The sequence below is a fragment of the Populus euphratica genome, unplaced genomic scaffold (genome assembly GCF_000495115.2).
Source record: "Populus euphratica unplaced genomic scaffold, PopEup_1.0 scaffold655.1, whole genome shotgun sequence".
NCBI lineage: Eukaryota > Viridiplantae > Streptophyta > Magnoliopsida > Malpighiales > Salicaceae > Populus > Populus euphratica.
In genome coordinates this window covers 108115-128544 of record NW_011500523.1, presented here as the reverse complement: position 1 = coordinate 128544, position 20430 = coordinate 108115, and the positions used below count along the sequence as shown (strand labels likewise).

Genomic DNA, 20430 nt, shown 5'->3' with positions numbered 1-20430 from the left:
TTTAGTGCTTGGAACTTATAGAGTCTTGGGTGTGATTTTTAGCGAGTTTAGAGAAGAAACGGACTATAATTTTGGGTTTATTTCAAGTTTTTTTGTTGGAAATAAAATATAAATAAAAGAGGTTAAAAAAAGGGTTGTGGTTGTTGGATTTGTTATATGTTAAGGCTACTAGTGTAATGGTTATAATTTGGGTTATAAAAATAGTGATTAGAAATGATTTTGGGTTGATAGCTATTAATTTTGATCAAGAGACTAACTTGATAGTGGTTGATGTCATGGATGGAGAGAATGGGAAAGGTTAGAATTTGATAACGATTTGTGGTTTTCATGCTTGACATAGCTATTGCTCGGGTTTCAAGTGAAGAAAGACAACTGGGAGTATGACTATATTGTTAAAATAAAGAAGCTATTATGACTTTGTGGATCTAATGAGAGGAAAAAAAGTTACAAGTTTTAGGTTTCTAGGGTGTTTTCCTTTTCTTTTGTTCTTGCTTTGGTATGCTAAATTTATTTTTTTGTCTATTTTTTTTTTTGTATAGGGTTTTTACTTAAAATAGGAAAAATCTAAACTAGAAGAATAATATTAGGTTTTTATGTTATTTCTTTCTTTAACTAGGATCTCTTAACAATTATCTAACTTAATTCTTCTATTTATTATTTTTGTCATTACTTTGATATCTTTTCCTTCTTTATCTATTGTTTTGCACCTTATTTTTTTTTCTCACTTTATATCTTATCACAAAAAGTAAAATAATATAAAATAAATGAAAATACTAAAAATTGACTTAATTTCATTTCATTTTTTTAAAACACATGGAAAAAATTAAAGGGTCAAAAGTCATTGAAATTTTTTTCTCTTGGATTTATTTTTCATTTGTCATGGGACTATATCACATTTTTTGAATTATATTCTTTCCTTTTATGTCCAATTATTGAGTTGAAATCAAGAAATATATCATACAAATGCAAAGGGGAAATTTTTTTTAATTCCAAAATCTTCTTTTTCAATCCTAATAAATATTAAAAAGATAGAGTTTGTATTATCTTTTTTTTTTTAATCTCGAAGTGTCTCCACCATCCACAATAAAACTCAAAAATGTAAAATCTTGATAAAGCTTTCTTTTCACAAAACAAGGTTTCATAAAATTCATTAACAAAATGAACAACAATATAATCCTTTATTCATTTTCATATCAACTTCTTTTAGCAAACATTTGCATTTTGTTGATCACTTCCTATAGTTGATAATAGATTGATGATGATGTATTCTTTACAAATAAATGGCTTCCACTTATTAACTTTCAAACTTGATACCTGAAATTATTGTAGTTTTTTATTGAATGATCCAAAATTCTATCATGATATTCACACTTCATATTTGGATTACACCACCTAGAGTATAATAATTGTATAAGATTTGATAGGGTTATGGTAGAGTATCAAATACTCAAATGGTGTTGGTAAATGATGATGAACGGTAAAGGTATATTAATCTTAGATAATGGTGTTTAAAAAGTAGTGATGCAATGAAACTTGATAGTACGAGAGATAATTGGATAAGATGTTTATGATCAAGATTTTTAATTTGATATTCATTTTATGATTCATTATCCAACATGGCACCTAACCTCATTATTGCATTCTTTATCCTTTTTTATTTTAAGCATTGCTCACCCTTTTCTATAACAATCACCACTTTTATAAAATATATTGATAAGTCACTAAATAAGTATTCATAGTATGTAACCTTTAAGTGTTAATAGAAATGGATGTGAGCTCCTTCCTAGATAGAGGATGGTATGTTTGTGTTGTCTCTCCACACAACCTTATCGCGTACTCCTTAACAACTTATTTATTATTATTATTATTATTATTATTATTATTATTATTATTATTTAAAGATTAGTTTTTTCTTGAAGTTTCCTTTTAGTTGGTCCCATATTGATACAAAAAGATATCAACCAATTATTTTCATGTATTCATTTTAAAGTCATTCAAACCTATATATCAGCTAATAATACATCCAACCAAACTTTCTTAAACATAATTTATCAAAATTTTCTTGTCATGAATAGCTTTGGCTATCCTACTATATTATACCTTGATATAGGTCTCTAAACATTGAGCTCCTTATATATTTAACAAACATAGGGACTTTGAACTTTCTAAAAATGTCAATATCTAACACATGACATATTTTATCAGTTGAAAAAGGCTTGTATAAGTATTTTTGTTTAATGGCCTTGTGTCCCTTATGGTTATGTTATAAATACTATTTCTCTCTTTAAATGATAATTGCTCATGTTTGATAAGGCTGTTAATTTGTTTTTTGAAGCCTCTATAATGATTAATGAAATGTCTCGTGGCTTGTACATAGCATGTAAACTTGGCATTCTTGTTGTACTATTAAGAAAAAAGATGGTTGGATGGGTTTAAGTGGTTAAGGTTTTATCTAATATGTATTCACAAGGTATTTATAGATTTTGATGAGAGGAAATGAAAACAAAGATGACAATTTATTATGTTTCCTTTTATAGTTTGGATTACATGTTTTGAGAAGCACGATGAGATAATGATGGAGGTGCTTAGAGGGTTCGACATCTAGAGGATGTTATTTTGATCAATATAGGATAATAAGATAAAGACATTGTGACACGATTAAAAGATTGATGTCTTCTTTCAAGTGCAGGAGTGTCAAAGTAATAAATAACCCGGCAAGACTATGATCGAACTACAAGGAGGTTAATTGTATAAATTATAGATAACAATAATACAACAACAACAATAACAACAATAATAACAATAATAGTAGTAGTAGTAGTAGTAAAAAAGAAAAAAGAAAAAGAAGAAGTTGATGAGAACTTTGAGATGGAAGATTAATATAAGGATTAAACAATGATAACAACAAATGTCAAAGTTAGAGGATCCACTAATAGTATGTCCAACAAGTATAATATAAACTCTTATTATTCAATTGAAAACCACACATATAGGAGATTCCAATCAGATTATAAATTGTTAACATGATTACATTAGTTATCTTATTTAATTAATGCTAATACTTGTAAATATTGTTAGACATTCATGATTATAATTTATATTAACAACAAATCAAGTTCCTTTCATAGCACAAGTGTTGATTATACTATATAGTATGGGCTATGAAAGTGTCAAATATTTATTGTACCAAGTGTTATACAATATAAATCCAGATTAATTATTATGGTAACTAGAAATCCTAATTGATCTTTAAAGTTTCTAGGTAAAGGGCTGATTATGCTAAAGAAAAGATTAAAAATAATTTAAAATTTCCAACCTAAGGCAAGTTATTTCATGTGTATTTTTAATAATAAAAAGGTACTTATTATGCATACATGTTAAGATTTTTTTTCTAAATTAGTATATATGCTTTGGTTATTAGAGGTGTAAGACTATTTAAATCTAAAAAAGTGATTAGGACCTAAGCCTAGTAACAAAGCTTAATACTTACTTTTTGAATACAAGCCTTGGAACCAAGAGGATGATATTGGTTAGTTGGGCTTTAGCTTGTTTTATTTTATTATGTCTAAAGTGGCATAAAGGTCACCACTTTAGCTCAATGGGATTACATAGGATTGTGTTAATCTAGCCTAAATCCACTTGTTATAATGCAAAACAAAATCCATACATATTCATCGAGAATATAAAATCACTAGCTTGCCTTTAATATAACATCTAATGAAAAACCTAATTAGAATTTACAATTTCTGAGTCGATTTTGAGTTACAGTGAGGATACAAAATACATCAAATTAAATAAATAAAAGGTTATGAAGATAAATTATATCAATATTTACATGCACAACTCACTTAACCTTAATGTGACTTATATAATAAAACCTAATTATGATTTAAAGTTCCTAACCAATCTTGAGTTACAATAAAAATACTAATCATATGAAAAGGAAAAAATAAGAACACATAAATATATACACCATGTTAATATTTACACTACAAAATCATTTACCTTTAATGTCACTTTTGATGATAAATCTAAATAAAATTTATAACTTATAGGTTGATTTCTAGTTACGAATAAAATTAAATCAAATGACATGCCCAAATAAAAAATAACAAGAACAAATTCACTCTTTGATCAACCAAACACAAATTCATCATAACTCTTAAACCAATAAAATATTAAATATTAATTAAAATAAATGATTCAATGTGTTAGGGATTTGGATTTGACCTTTAAAAGCAATTTTCTTCATGCACTATCAGGTTGAATATATATTATAATGGTGGCACATATTCTTCATACATCGAGATTGATCTGTAAAAAAATATAGTAAAACTTAAACTTTTTTTTTCCGTGTTTATTGTTGGAACTTATGGACTATGAGTTGTGATTTTTGGTGAGTTTAGTGGGTAAAAAAAAAAACTATAATTTTGGGTTGTTTCTATTGGGAAAAAAAGGTGATTTTGGTGGGGAAAAAGTTGTGGTTACAGGGCCTATATTGTGTTGAGGCTACTAGCATAATGTTTGTGATCCAAGTTGTGAAATTAACAAAAAGAGATAATTTTAGAATGATGGCTATTAGTGTTGATAATGGTTGCTACCTCAGGGGGAGAGGAGGAAGAAGATGGAGATTTATGGTTGTTATATTCAATGTAGATGGTAGTTAGGTTTTAGGTAAAGGAATGCTAATGGTGAAAAGAAATTAAGACTGTATGGATGGAGGAGTTAATATGACTTTACATGGGTGAATCTAATAAAAGGGGAAAAAAAGGTTGTTGTAAGTTTTGGTCTTTAAAGTTTTTTTTGCTCTAGTTTTAGTTGGCTAAATTATTTCTTTTGTTTTTTTGAATTTTATTTGTAGGGTTTTCTTATTTATAGTCTTTTCTATTTATATTTTCTATATTTCTCTCCAAACAAGAAAAACCTAAACTCAGAAAATAATATTAGGGTTTTATATTATTTTTAAAAAACTAGAATCTCTTTAAAATTTTCCAGTTTTGATTGATTCTTTTAATTGTTATTTTTTCACCACTTTAGTCTCGTTTCCTTCTTTTCTTATTGTTTTGCACCTTAATTCTTCTTCTTCTTTTATCTTTCAATTTTTTTATTTGTTTATTATTTATTATATTTATTGTATTTTTCTATCTTGTCACACAAAGAAAAATAATATAAAATAAAATAAATATATAAAAAACAATGAAATGATGGAAATTAAATGAAATTAATTTTACATTTTTTAAAATAGATGGAAAAATTTGAGGTTTAAAAAAGGATCATGACCAAAAAAAGGTATATAAGTGTAGTCTACTAGTTGAATTCTTTGATGACTAGAAAGTTGAGGTTTGACTTAAAAAGCTTATTTTCAATAATGTTTTTGTATGGAAAAGCCTAAAAAATATTTTTTATATCTCAATAAACTTGTTTTCAACCTCATACTAACCTATAATTATGGAAAAAATAAAAAAAACAACTAAATCAAATAAATAATTATAAGATATAATATAATTTTTTCCAGCAAGATGAAGAGTTAAAAATATTTTAATAGAACTTTTTTTATTAAATAAAATTCACTAACTCTAATATTGATTTTTTTATTACATGAAAGTGGTCAACTAAGTATTTTGTCTCTTTTTTATTTTTCAGCGACTTCCTATTTCCTTTCTCAAACATAAGAACTTAAAGGTGAATATAATAAAGTTTTGAATAAAAACTTAAAATGTTAAAACTAAAAGGAACGAAAAAGAGGTCAACATAGAATATGTGGTCAACATAGAATATATGGACTGAATCGTATTTTTTTCTAGTGAATTTGAGATAGGCCAAATTATTTTTTTGTTTTGTTTTAAGTATAGTCCTTATTTCTTTAATAGTGTCTTTATCCTATAAATTAAAATCATATCTCATTAAATTGATCTCTTATCAAGCTTTAAAATCCCATCAAAATAGTTGTCAAGCATATGCAAAGTAAAGAAACCATCAATTCACAAAAATCAACATATGAAAAAAAAAATCAAAATTAAAAGAATTCATTATTGAAATCCACTATATATATATATATATATTAAAACCATCTCAAATTTAATTATTAATATATAATTGTAATTGTATGTAATTATAATGAAACAAGTGAAAAGCCGCACCTACTATATTCATATCCAATGATATCATCATCATGGATGTCAGTCAGACTTGCTAAATTAACATTTTTCCTTTATGAATAGGATGGAACTTTATTATTAAAGACTAAGAGAAATATATATATAGATAAAATTAGCTAAATATTTGATCTAATGTCGGAGAACAATAGATGAATGCATCCACTGCCACATACTAATCTCCTTTACAACTAGAATCGCTTAAGCTAGGCAACTTTTAGTCTTTGCCTTTTGACGAGGATGCTTAATAAATGCTACATTTATCTATTATTGGAGTTTAATTACTTGGTTCTTTTTATTATTAATAGGATTAATAAAGTCCTTTTATAATGCATTTCATTAATATTTCGACCATGGAATCCTTAATAATAATAATAATAAGTTAAAAACGGAGGCAATTGAAGTATTTTTGATGAATTTCAATCCCCGGCCTTGAAGCTCAATGTGATATGTTTTGAGTTTTTACTACATAAAGTTAATATATGGCATCAAAGATGTATTTCGTATCCTACCATAGTACCATCGAGTACAAGGGATGATAATAAAAACACATTTGCTAATGTAAAATCAATTATTATGGGGTTTTTAAAATTTCATTTAATATTTTCTCCATAAAAAAAAAAGGAAAATAAAATTCAGAGAGCATAGACAACTGTCAATCAAAAGAACACAAGTCATAGTATTTTAAGAGCAACAACGTTAGGCATAAAAAAGCCACAAAATCGGCTGGAAAAAAAATAGTGAAAATGCAGAGAGGGTTGCCCATTTATCTTTGAAGGTGTTCTGTTCAATCCTGCTTGCCGTTTCTTATAGCCTGTAACAAAGAGACGGCGCAAAAGTTAGCTGCAAATGTGAAAAACTGATGCCCAGTATGGTTCCTATGAAGCCATGTTAAAGAAAAAAATGCAGCAATGGCTTGTTAAAAATCTAGGGGCGAAATTAAGCATGCAGCTACACTATAAATGCAGAGTGACAGTGGCACAGTTACAAATTTAAAGTCCCTCTTTTCCCTATATTCAATGAATGTAAGCTCTCGAGTATTTTTTTTGTTTACTTGACATGCAGGAACAAGTAAAATTTATGAGGAACAAGTAAAATTTATGAAAAAAGTGGATCAAAGGCCCTTCTCGTTGCATATTCTTTGGTTATTCTTGTGGATAAAAAGGATACAATTTAGATAATGATTTTTTTTTGTTTCCCGTGATGTAACCTTTCATCAATATGCGTTTCCGTTTATACAAACATCTCTTGCAAGAAACAACAAAAGCAGCTCTACCTTTTGCATTAAATGAGCTTGATACACAAACACCCACCCCTCAATCTAACCAACATGTACAAGCCATCTTTCCATAAAATTCCAAGGTTTTATCTATGACATACCGTCTTCAAAGGCTCATTTTATGTTGCCTTCTCCGTCAGCCAACTCAGGCATTGTTTATCCTACTTCATCTATAATCACATGCAATCATTTTTCACCCTCCCAAAAGGTTTATTTACTAGCTGACATGACTAGAAAATTAATATTTTTTTTAAATATATAAGTGTCAAAGTAATAAATAATCTGACAAAACCGAGATCAAACCACAAGAAAATTAATTATATAAATTATAAATGATAATAATACAACAATAATAACAATAATAATAGTGGTGGTGATGGTGGTGATGGTAATAATAATAATAATAATAATAATAATAATAAAGAAAGAGAAGGAGAAGAAGAAGATGATGATGAGAACTTTGAGATGGAATATTAATGTAAGAATTAAACAATGATAATAACAACTGTTAAGGTTAGAGGTTTTACTAATGGTATGTCAAACAAGTATAGTATAAGCTCTCATTATTCAATTGGAAACCACACACAAATGATATTCCAATTAGATTATAAATTGTTAACATGATCACATTAGTTATCTTATTCAATTAATGCTAATACTTGTAAATCTCGTCAGGCATTCATGATTATAACTTATAACTATTGATTTGATGACTAATTGATGAGTGGGTGACCAACTCTTGACTTGGTAACAATTCTTATCTTCTCTTGTCTGTCCACAATGTCATTGATAACGTCAAAATTGGAACCACTTGAAAACACGAAAGTTGTAGAAAACTGTCTTAGCTTTTTTGTGTAAACAATTGAGGTCATTTGGACTTCTCGAACTTCAGATATGGGCCAAATATTGAATAGTGTTTGGGCTGAAGGACAGATTTGGACTTATTTGTTGTTGATACAATTTGGACTTGAAAATAACCTTTTTAAATCTTGAGCTCCATATGAAAGTTATAGGCCCATGTCTTACCTTTCCATCCATATAAAGTATACCTAAATCTGAGATCTACAGCTCCAGATATGACCCAATTACCAAACAGTGTTCCGGTTTGGACTGCACCGACATCTCTTTTCTAAGTTTGGCCATCTTTTTGTCCTTTCAATTTCGGTTCTTAAATTCATTGATTAATCCTTTTATTTATGTGATAGACCTGCATTTAAAATGAACATTTACCACAAATTAAAGGTATCTTATATTGTTAGATATATTATTATAAAACATGCTTTAGTTAAGGAGTTATTGATACTTCAAGGGCAAAATAATGACATAAAACCTTGATAAAAATACATTTTTAAGTACTAATCACTAGCTATTTCTTCTTTTGTAGATGGGCCATGTAATTTTTCACTGGATAATCAAGATCTTCGCTGGAAAGAACGCATGCAAAATGAGATTCAAGCATTGAAAGCCAGCAATACTTGGACCCTTGAATGTCTCCTTAGAGAAAACATACATCGACTCTAAATAGGTTTACAAAATTATATATAAAGTTGATGGAATAACTAGCTAGTACAAAGATTTCAAGCATGTTTCGTTTCTAAACAATTCTCTCTAGTTGAAGGATCTGACTAGACAGACTTTTATTTGAATAGCTAAATTTACTACAGTTCGTTGATTATTGGTAGTGGTAGCTATCAATAACTGGAATTTACACTAACAGTTTGCCTCCAAAAACATAAAAAAGGTCGATCTTTCAATGTAATATTTTGTTTTTGTTACATGTGCTATGCAAACAGCTTTATTATTTACAAAAAATAAAATTATAAACACACTCAAAATGAAGATGAAAGTAAGATTTGCAGTCTAGTGTCAGTAGTTAGAATTTTTTTTAACACTACAACATTAAAAATAGAATTTTTTGTCAGCGTAAAACATATATTCCATCAGTAATTAATTTATCAACAAAATCACCGATGAAAATGCTCTATCGGTGAATCTTTCATTAGTAATTTTTTGTCCGTAGGTGAATTTATTGGTAATAAAAAAAAATATTATTACTGACGGATTTATTGATGAAATAGACACATAAAAAAAATTATCCACTTCATTCCACCAGTATATCTCTCAAAAAGTACCATTGGTAATTCCATCGAAAATTATTTAAAAATGTTTAAAAATCCATTTTATAAAATTATAAAACAATTAAATTAACATAAATCAATACTCTATAATATATACTCAAAATACTTGGAAAAAAGAATAAGAAAATCAATTCAAACAAATTTGAAAAAAATAAATAAAACAAAAAAATAAATTCAACTAAAAAAATTCATATGAAAAAAATAAAGTTGCAATTGCTAAAAATTTAAAAATTCTATAAATAAATCAACTAAAAATTGATTTCATATGAAAAAAAATATCACAACAACATTTATACAATTATTAAGAACAAAAACAATTAAAATAAAATAAAAACAAATATAGTGAAACAAATCATGAAAAAAAAAAATCTTATCTTAATATAGTTGCAAGTGAAGCTAAGAAGGGAAATATTTTTTCCATAAAGCATATTAATTTTAAAAAACTAAGAGGATAAAAGAAGAAAGAAGAAAAAAACATACCCATTGAAGAGAAAAGAAGATAAGAGAAAGAAATAAATATTGATACTATTTACATATAGTGAAAAAGAATAAAAAGAAGAAGAAGAAGTAGAAGACAAAGAAGAATAAAAAATGAGTCTATCTCTTGTAAAATAAGGAGATTCATGCTTTTTATTGGGGCGTGTTAACAATGGTTTTATAGATAAAAAATTAAATATTAATACTTTTTAATTATTTTATCAGTAATATTTAATTTAAATTTTTAATTTCATGAAAAGTTTTCAGAAACTGCTAACAATCGTTAATGATTTTTGAATCCGTCGATGATTCCATCTAAATTATTTAAATGAAAATTTTAAATTAATTGAATTTTTTCACAAAATCACCAAATAATACCAACAATTTTTCAATCTATTGGTGATTTTGTCTATAAAGATCAACAATTAATAATATTATTGGAAAATAAACAATTTCTCTGTTTTTTTATTTTTTTATTCTACATAAACAAAATTAAATCTTACAATTTACACAAACCCTTTTCTTTTCTTTTCCATTATTGTTAATTTACACCCCTCCTTTAATTATTTCTAAAAATTAGGTTTTTTTTATGGTGCTACTTTTTATATAAACCGTGAAATATTTTAATATATTTTGTTTAATCATTTTATAATAATTATTTTATTAATATAATTATCCAAATCAATTTACCTGTATTTTAATTAATTTTATAATTTTTAAAATTATTAATTATATAAATTTTTAATCACTCTTATTAATTATTTTATAACAATTTTTTATTATAGCTAGATGGAAGTCTTGTTTAATTTTCCTGAGTCAGGCCTTTTTATGTCTTTTTATTTTTATTTATTGGCAATCAAGATTTTTTTACACTTTTTCTTATTTTTTAGTTTAGATATAGTTTTTAAATACTAATATAAATTATTAATAAAATTTTATTTTTATTATTAAAATTTTTAAATATATTTTTAATATAGTTTTATCATATTTGTGATATTTTTAACTTTTAATCACATATAAAATAAGCATACATCATTTTAATATTTTCTAAAATTATTTAACTATCATAAAATATTTATTTTTGTAATAGAAACAATGATTTTTGTTAAAATCCTTGTATTTATTAATAAAAATAAAAAATATATTAATAAAAAATTTTGATTATTTTTTTCAAATGATTATATTTTAAAATTTAATAATAATGCTAAAAAACTGGTTCGTTGACATACCAAGTTACGTACGTTTTCACCGATCAGTCTTTTGCTTGTACCGCTTTCTAGGAGAGAAAAGGGAATCTACCATAACACCCTCCTCGTTAATCATCTCATTTTTAAATTACCAAATTTACCCTCAACACCTGAACATTATTTCAATGCCCAACTTCGGACACCACTACCATTAACCGTTGATTATAAATGCGATTCCGGTCGAGAAAGTGAGAGAGAAAAAAATAGATTTTGTTGTCCTTGGAGCGAATCTGTAATTAATCAGAGAGAATTAACAAATGAAAGGGAGAGAGAGGATTAACAACGAAAGTAAATTGATCTCGTAAGTCTTACTACAAAGTAATCACGTTAATCGATGATTAGAACTGTCTCTTTATAAAATCTTAGAATATCTCTTTCTACCTCTTCTTGTCTTTTTTCAGCTCGGTTCTGCGACTTTAGCGACAGATTCTCCCATTCTCGGTACGTCTCTGTGTATGTCTTCGATTGTAAGATGTTTGACTTTTTTATGCTTGATTGTAAGATCTGTGGGAAGCTGGGGTTCTTTACTTGATTTAAGAATTCCATTTTTTGTTTTTTTTTCCTTTTCGTTTCTCTGTAATTCGAGCTTAATTTGATATGATTTTGAGAATTGCCCATTCTCCTTTTCATTTATTTTTTCTCTTCTTTTTAAAGTTGAGAGTTGTTCAAATTAGGGCTACGAAATACACTGGCATGTTAATTAAATTGGGTGAAATCATCAATTAATTGAGTGATTAAGTTGTCGTGCTTGGAAATGTGAAATCTTGGGATTTATGAAATTCTTGGGAGTAACAATTTGGTAAAATTTCACTGCTTTGTAAAAATTGAAATGGGTTTTTGAAATTGTTTGTGCTCTCAGCCATGCATGACTACTTATGGGTGTACTTTTTTATTCATGGGGTGTTCTTGTTTCTTCAAAATTTAGGGAACTGAGGAAACCACTTAGACTGAAGAATTTATTTACGGTAGTATTAAGAGCAGTTGTTTATTAAAATATTTAGATGGATCTCACTGTTGGAGAAATTATCGTGGCTCACTGTTGGAGAAATTTAGCGTATGTTCCATGGTTTTAAATTTTGGTTAGGATAGCTATGCTGTGGCGATTGCGGGTTAGGTAATGGTAATGGCTGTTGCTGAGTTGTTTTAGTGCGTAGATTTTAACAGTTTTACTATAAATGACAATTTTGATACTTTAAATGAGTAAATACCTTAGTTTTCATGGAACATACGCATGTTACCTTATTACCTGATTATTGGACTGAGCTTGATACATGCATAGCTAAGAGATTCTTTCAATTCTCTCCCAGAAGTAATACATCAATAGTTTTCAAATGAAATGGCCACAACATGTTGAACAATCAACATCTGTTACTGGCCATCAATGGCTGTTAGAGGTGTTATTCTGAAATCGTTCCTCGTTCACTGAATAGTGGAATCCCACCCCTCTGATTTCTTTTAAAGGCAATTATTTGATTCCATGCTTACAACACATGGATTTTATCAACAATGAGATCTGTAGAGTGTACAGATAGTTGTTCTTGACACAACTGTTCCTAGCATGCTACTAAAATTTCCATATCAACAACCCAATGTTGATTGTTTCATATGTGTTAGCATTTATGTCATCGCCTGAAGGAGGAGATTTCTATGCATGTATGAAATGTTTCTTCTAAAGCCAACTTCTTTTATTAATAATGAACCAGTTTCCTTGAAATGCCATGCTGAAATGTTTCTAAAGCCACCTCAACATGCTAGTGTATGTATACAACACTGATATATTTGTGTAATTGCTTTCACGTTTCTCTGAATTTCTGTTTTTTCCATTCCTTTTGAATAGGCAAATGGATGGGTCATCTTACAGAGGTAGTAGTAGTTTGGATATGTATTTACCAAATTATAAGCTTGGTAAAACACTTGGAATCGGTTCCTTTGGCAAGGTGAAAATAGCAGAGCATGCATTGACGCGGCACAAAGTTGCCATCAAGGTACTTAACCGCCGTAAGATAAAAAACATGGAGATGGAAGAAAAAGGTATGCATTGCCCGTGACTCTTTTTCTATCAAAACAAGTAGATGTGATTGGGTAATCTGCTGTTCCAATAACTTCAATGATGGATGCTTTTATTTGTGATGTGAATGGATGATTTCTTTCCATAGTAACTGTGATAGCATTTATATGACTAAAAGGAGGCCATTTGAAACTTTAAATGAAAAATGCTATGCTGAGACCATCAAGATTTATATATGAAGTTATTTAAACATTTTTCTAGGGAGTTCAAGGTTTTTTTCTTTTCCTTGTGGGTGATAGTTTTGTTCAAATTGTCAAGGATTGTTGCAGCTCAGTTTGATGGACTTATGCCTTCTGTTGTCTTCCCTTTTGCAGTGAGAAGAGAAATCAAAATCTTGAGATTGTTTATGCATCCCCACATCATACGACTTTATGAGGTTATAGAAACACCATCTGACATATATGTTGTCATGGAGTATGTGAAGTCTGGGGAGCTCTTTGATTATATCGTGGAGAAGGGTAGATTGCAGGAAGATGAGGCACGCAATTTCTTCCAGCAGGTAGTATTGCCTACTAATGTGCACACAAATTTCTTATAATTTATCTTCATTTATAGTATGCCAAATTCTTTCTTCGTGCAGATAATTTCCGGTGTGGAATATTGCCACAGGAATATGGTTGTTCACAGAGACCTTAAGCCTGAGAATTTGTTATTGGATTCTAAATGTAATGTCAAGATAGCTGATTTTGGGCTGAGCAATATAATGCGAGATGGTCATTTTCTAAAGACAAGCTGTGGAAGCCCAAACTATGCCGCCCCAGAGGTATGGAGTAGTGGTATCACTTGTTAATGGATTTATAAACATTTAATTGATAAAAAGAAGACACCCTTCTTTTTCATGTAAAATACAGTTGTCCCTTGTATTGGTTTTAACCTTAAGGTTAATTTCTGCATGATTTGTTGATTTATTTATTTTGTAGGTAATTTCTGGGAAATTGTATGCTGGACCTGAAGTAGATGTATGGAGTTGTGGTGTTATATTGTATGCTCTTCTCTGCGGTACACTACCTTTTGATGATGAAAACATTCCCAACCTCTTTAAGAAAATAAAGGTACTGGGATTTCTTTTCACTAAGATCAGTACATGCCTAATAATGACCTTTCACTTAATGCTTTTCATGGCTTTAGATCATCAACATCTTTGGAATATTGTCTAAGTAGTTTGTAGACTTATTTCTATTATTACTGATCTTACAGATCCAGTTATGCATGCTTGGACTTGAATTTTGCATTTCAGCTGACTGCTCTGGGTCCCAGAGTTCATTTCTGTTTTTTGAAACTTTTTTCTTAGATTTGAAGACCCTGCAATATAATTTGCATGCATGGCTTCAATGGACCTCTCTTGTTTTGTTGGTTGTTTTTTTTTCTGGCTGACATGACCATCTTACTTGAGTAGCTAGTTCCCTTCTCATCGTTTTTCTAATAACAATGTACTGTATAGTAATATTGTCATTTTGTTAACTTTATTTACTGGTCTTGAAATTACTGATTTTATAAATTATTAGGTATTCAGGTAAAAAATAACACAATTTAAAATAAAGAGTATTGGCATGGTTTATAATGTGAAGGGGAAGTGCCCATCTTAAGCTTTTGAGTTGGTTATAAGTTCTCTAACATAGTACACTGACTGTCTAGCTGTGACCCATGTCACATTATGCGTTCTTTATGGCTTGTTCTGCCATGTAGATTCTCTTACATTCAATGGCTCACCTAGCATGTGTCGGAGTTCGATTTAAGAACATAAATCCTGCCTTGTTAAGAAAAGTAGTGTAGTCATGGCTTGTAACATTGAGGAGCTTGCCATTTAACAACTTCTGTTAATGGGTGATCTTGAGATCTCTAAGACTAGGATCATTTTATCATATTTCATTGGTCCATGGATTTAACCTATTGTGTCCTCTATCTATGTCTTTAGGATGGGATATACACTCTTCCCAGCCATTTATCACCTGGAGCAAGAGATCTTATCCCAAGGATGCTTGTGGTTGATCCAATGAAGCGAATGACCATTCCTGAAATTCGTCAACACCCATGGTTCCAAGCTCGCCTTCCCCGTTATTTGGCCGTGCCCCCACCAGATACAATGCAACAAGCTAAAAAGGTTAAGTCTATATTTTTATTGCCTATGTATGAAGAGATTTGTCAAGCAATTTATGGAAACATGGACTGTCATTGCTCAGATTGATGAGGAAATTCTCCAAGAAGTGATCAAGATGGGATTTGACAGGAACCAGCTAATTGAATCTCTTCGCAACAGAATGCAAAATGAGGTTTGGTCCTTCTGAAACTCTGTGATTGGTCTATTAAAACTCCTTTTTTATACAATAATCAATATGGTCTCGTCACTTACCATGGATTTTTCAGGCTACTGTTGCTTACTATTTGTTACTGGATAATCGATTTCGTGTTTCCAATGGCTATCTCGGAGCTGAGTTCCAAGAAACTATGGTGCGTTTGGTTTCCCAAGTCTACCTTAGAGAAGAAGAAAATGTTTCCTCCTTGTATTTTATGTATAGGGACTCATATTGAGTCGATAATGATTTTTTAAAAGAGACTTGGGACCTCAAAATTTTGGCATGCCATATGTGGTGTGATGGCTGTGGGATAGTACTCTGTGCACTGCTGTTTCAATCATTGTTTGATCAATGATCACATTTTCCTCTTAACAAGTTTTCCATTAGACTTGTTTTTCTTCACTTCCTTTTTTCATTTGACCAGGATAAAAACATTGGACCCTTTTTGGTTTCCATAATCATTTTGACCCTTTTTGATCTGAATTTTATAGGAATGTGCATTCAATGGAATGCATCAGAATGAATCTTCTTCTCCAGCTGCTGGACACCGCCTTCCAGGATTCATGGATTATCAAGGAATGGGTTTGAAATCACAGTTCCTAGTAGAGAGGAAATGGGCTCTTGGACTCCAGGTTAAGTTTCTTTGCTCTTTAGGTGTTTCCAATGGTAGAATGCTAAGAGCCAATTTCTAGTATGAATCAAGGGGGTTTGATCTGGAAAAGAGTCCAAGGTCAAATGCAAGTGACATGATATTTGAGGAATGTGGAGTTTTACTTGTTTAGCCCTTTTTGTTTGGGAAGTCTAGGCAATTTTTCAAGTCATGTAGCTTGTAGACCATGTGAAATGATGGAGTGAACAGCTTTATTATGACTGCCTGTGGTTATGTTACAATTATAATTGTTCATATATTCCCCCCTACACTTTGACAGTCTCGAGCCCACCCTCGTGAAATAATGACAGAAGTTCTCAAAGCTTTGCAAGAACTGAATGTATGCTGGAAGAAAATTGGCCAGTACAATATGAAGTGCAGGTGGATTCCAGGCACTCCCGGTCACCATGAAGGAATGGTTAACCATCCAGCACACTACAATCATTTCTTTGGGGATGAACCCACCATTATTGAAAATGATGGAGTCACTAATTCAACAAATGTGGTCAAGTTTGAAGTGCAGGTAATGTTAACCAATCTGATTGCTTCTTTGACTATTGCATTTGAATCCTCCTAGAAAGAACTCGTAAAGAAAAAGCTTGATGTTTGTTGGGTTCAGTGGATGGACAAAAGACAATAATGGAGATTGCTTTTTTTTTTTTTTTCTTTTTAGTTTTAAGATGCTCTAAATATTGTTTTGATATAGACCACTGTAAATGTGCACTGCTGATAAAGGATCATTTTTCATGTCAGTAGCTTTGTAGATTATTGTATTGAGCTGATTTCCAGAGTTTGATGGCTAAGATTGAAGGTTTTACTAATGTATGTGCTATTGCAATGGTTTCGAACAGCTATACAAAACTCGTGATGAGAAGTACCTGCTGGACTTGCAAAGAGTACAGGGCCCGCAGTTTCTCTTCTTGGATCTTTGTGCAGCTTTTCTTGCTCAGCTCCGGGTCCTGTAGGTAGGCTTTTGAGAGGACCATTGCCCACGGTTCTCTTGTCATGCATGTGAATAGGAATTCACTCGTGATGTGTATAGCTTCTCGGCCTGACCCTGTCTTTACCTTTAAAATTTTCCCTTGGTTTTGTGGGTAATAGTTGTTTGAGGCCAACATCCTGCTGTGCTGTGGGTGAAATCACCAGTAGTATTTGTTACATAAAGTGGTTTTATCTTAACTAGGATTCCTCTCAAAGGTATGTGACCAATGAGGAATTTTTCTTTTTATAATTTCTAGGAAAGGATTAACCAAATCTAGTTGTTTTCCATGAAGTTATGACATTATTGTAACAATAACTGTGCATGCAATTATTTTTTCGAATTATATGTTTGAAACTATGAGCCATGACTTTGAGGTCCTAGTTTCATCACCCTAACTTCAGTGCAGGATGATGGCTAAACGCCTGAACAAGCATGCAAATTTGGGTATTCTGCCATGTCCAAGCCTGTAAAGTTGTGAAGTTTTGAAAATAGGGTTTGATTGCACTCGTTAATTCATTTTTGCCTGCGGGTAACAGTTCTTGTGCTGCTGCTGTTCCAGTGAAATGCAGCATTCACTTAACAATTTTACTTGCTGCCTCGGTGTTTTCTTTTTCTACCCTGTTGTTTTATGTGTTCGGATGATAAGAAATACTTTAAGAGAGTCTTGTTTTGTCAATCCAAATGTTCCAACCTACCAAAAGAAGATAGTGGAGATCATACAGGATCGGTTTTGGTTTTGGTAATTGCTGTTTGTTTTCATCTGTTAAAATAATATCACACACCTCATTGCTCTGCTATCTTCTTAGAAAAGAATCTACCGAGGAAAAACTAAGATCCATAAGCCTTCCACAAGGAATCAACTTCATGCTCTTAGCTTCAAATTCTTGCATCTGGATGTCAGGTAAATCTTTATTAAAAAGTTAAAATAGTTTCATGTTCAAGTGCTAAAGTCCAGATTCCTGAACTCCTGCAAAACGTATTCCTCTGCATCTTTAGATTTTCTTACTAGACAATAAGAACTAATTCTCATGACAGTTATCTCACTAATCCTTTGGAAGTTATTATCACCGGTTAAGAATTAAAAGAGCAAAACGAAGACATGGTATTTTTTGCATACGGTCTGAATGATGCGTCAATCCAAATGTTCCAACCTACCAAAAGAAGATAGTGGAGATCATACAGGATCGGTTTTGGTTTTGGTAATTGCTGTTTGTTTTCATCTGTTAAAATAATATCACACACCTCATTGCTCTGCTATCTTCTTAGAAAAGAATCTACCGAGGAAAAACTAAGATCCATAAGCCTTCCACAAGGAATCAACTTCATGCTCTTAGCTTCAAATTCTTGCATCTGGATGTCAGGTAAATCTTTATTAAAAAGTTAAAATAGTTTCATGTTCAAGTGCTAAAGTCCAGATTCCTGAACTCCTGCAAAACGTATTCCTCTGCATCTTTAGATTTTCTTACTAGACAATAAGAACTAATTCTCATGACAGTTATCTCACTAATCCTTTGGAAGTTATTATCACCGGTTAAGAATTAAAAGAGCAAAACGAAGACATGGTATTTTTTGCATACGGTCTGAATGATGCGATCAAGCCTCAAATGCTTCATAGCTCTATACATCTAAATTTTCTTTAACTGCTAATGACTTCTGAAATTGATGTAAGATACTTTCTGGTGGTGTCCAGAAAGCTAATACTACGTCAAAAAATATCTGAAGCTCAGCACTTGCCAAAATGGAATGTTGTGTAGCATGAAATGCGTATGGAATGAAGATCCTCGACCATTTAGTTGATGAAACAGATTGGTGGTAGATCAAGAGTGCTCCAAAGAGAATTCCCCATCATTGCTCAAAGAAGAGGACCCCATTTCGATTGAGATTTGCAAGTATTCATCCTGTTTCTGCATCATTTCCATGCTTTCTTCTTTTGATCTATTCTCCTCTTTCTTCTTGTTACATGCATTCTGAATTTTAGCTGAATTTCCTTTCCCCTTGGCATTTCCTGTTCCAAGTTCCAACTTCAAAGAAGCTGAGAACTTCCTCTCATACTTCATTCTCTTCATGGCTGCTTCAAGCATTGAAGGCTCATCTGCTTAGTACTCCGGCTCTACTGACTCTTCAATCTCTTCAGCAATCTCGAAAGGAGAGTTGTAACAATAAAACTCAACATTATCAACAAAATGGAAACCCAGAGCTCCGATATCGGTCCCTTCTTACCCTTCTTCTCCTTCACCATCTTCTTCACCCAAGTTGTTGCCATCACCGCTAGAGGACTGTGCTACATCATTCCTGTTATATTCAAAGCCAATTCCTTTCCCCTACCATCTTTCTCTTTAAAGCATGACTCAAGAACTGTAGTCATGCCACCAATTGCACATGGTTTAATATTCATGATCATCAAGGAAATCAGAAAATTGGGTGTCTGCGAAATCAGTTGATGATTCTCTATATTCCTCAACTTGCTTTTCATGCTGATCGTGGGGCTGAGAGGTTGCTGAAGGAGAACAAGAGTTGTTTCTTGCTTTAAGCCTTTGGAGGAGAAGGTTAGTAATCTTTGATAGAAGATCTGCTGGAGTTGTCAAAGGAGTTGGCGAACAAGGCCATAAGTATTTTCCTGTATTGGCACCGCGAAGCGAGCGACTTCCATTAAATAAATTTTATTTTTATTTTTGTTAGAGTTTGAAGGATTTAATTAGACAAATCTTTATATAAAAATTACCTAAAGATTTTTTTTAGTTTTAAGTAATTGATTCAAGGAGATTATTTATTGTAAATCACTTACCATTTAATGTCAAGCCCCTAATATTAATTTACATGTATTATTAATAAAAAATCTTTTAAATTCTTGTAAAAAAAAAGATTATTATGTTTTTTTTACTGTAGCTCTTTTTTATATCTCAAGTGTTCTATACTATATTATTTCTATAAAAAAGAAGGTATAATATTTTATTTATAGAACCTTGAAAACTTTATAAATAATAAAATATTAACTTTTTCCTTGAATAATATCACATAAAATATTTTAACATAATTTTAGAGATTTATTCAATCAAGTCTCTATTTAATTTTTCTACATCTAGAATTGTAATTCTCTATATAAATTACATTTTAGTCCTTAATTTCTAAAACTTATTTACA

At 30.5% G+C, this 20430-nt stretch overlaps 1 protein-coding gene and 1 pseudogene across 3 annotated transcripts; one reads left to right on the top strand and one right to left on the bottom strand.

Moving 5' to 3' along the window:
- Positions 1 to 11469: 11469 nt before the first annotated feature.
- Positions 11470 to 17646, top strand: LOC105115183 (SNF1-related protein kinase catalytic subunit alpha KIN10-like). Of its 3 annotated transcripts, XM_011012004.1 has the most exons (12): positions 11495 to 11597; positions 11698 to 11737; positions 13134 to 13327; positions 13679 to 13863; positions 13945 to 14127; positions 14285 to 14416; positions 15280 to 15465; positions 15545 to 15634; positions 15729 to 15812; positions 16150 to 16290; positions 16588 to 16830; positions 17159 to 17646. In XM_011012004.1, exons 3-12 carry the CDS (start codon positions 13138 to 13140, stop codon positions 17270 to 17272), a joined length of 1548 nt encoding a protein of 515 aa, XP_011010306.1. In that variant the 5' UTR covers positions 11495 to 11597; positions 11698 to 11737; positions 13134 to 13137; the 3' UTR covers positions 17273 to 17646. The 3 variants fall into 3 exon arrangements, with proteins under 3 accessions (XP_011010304.1, XP_011010306.1, XP_011010305.1); XM_011012002.1 differs by lacking the exon at positions 11698 to 11737 and having other exon boundaries at positions 11470 to 11597; XM_011012003.1 differs by having other exon boundaries at positions 11497 to 11737.
- A 127-nt stretch (positions 17647 to 17773) lies between these two features.
- On the bottom strand, positions 17774 to 19939 carry LOC105115184 (uncharacterized; annotated as a pseudogene).
- Positions 19940 to 20430: the final 491 nt, after the last annotated feature.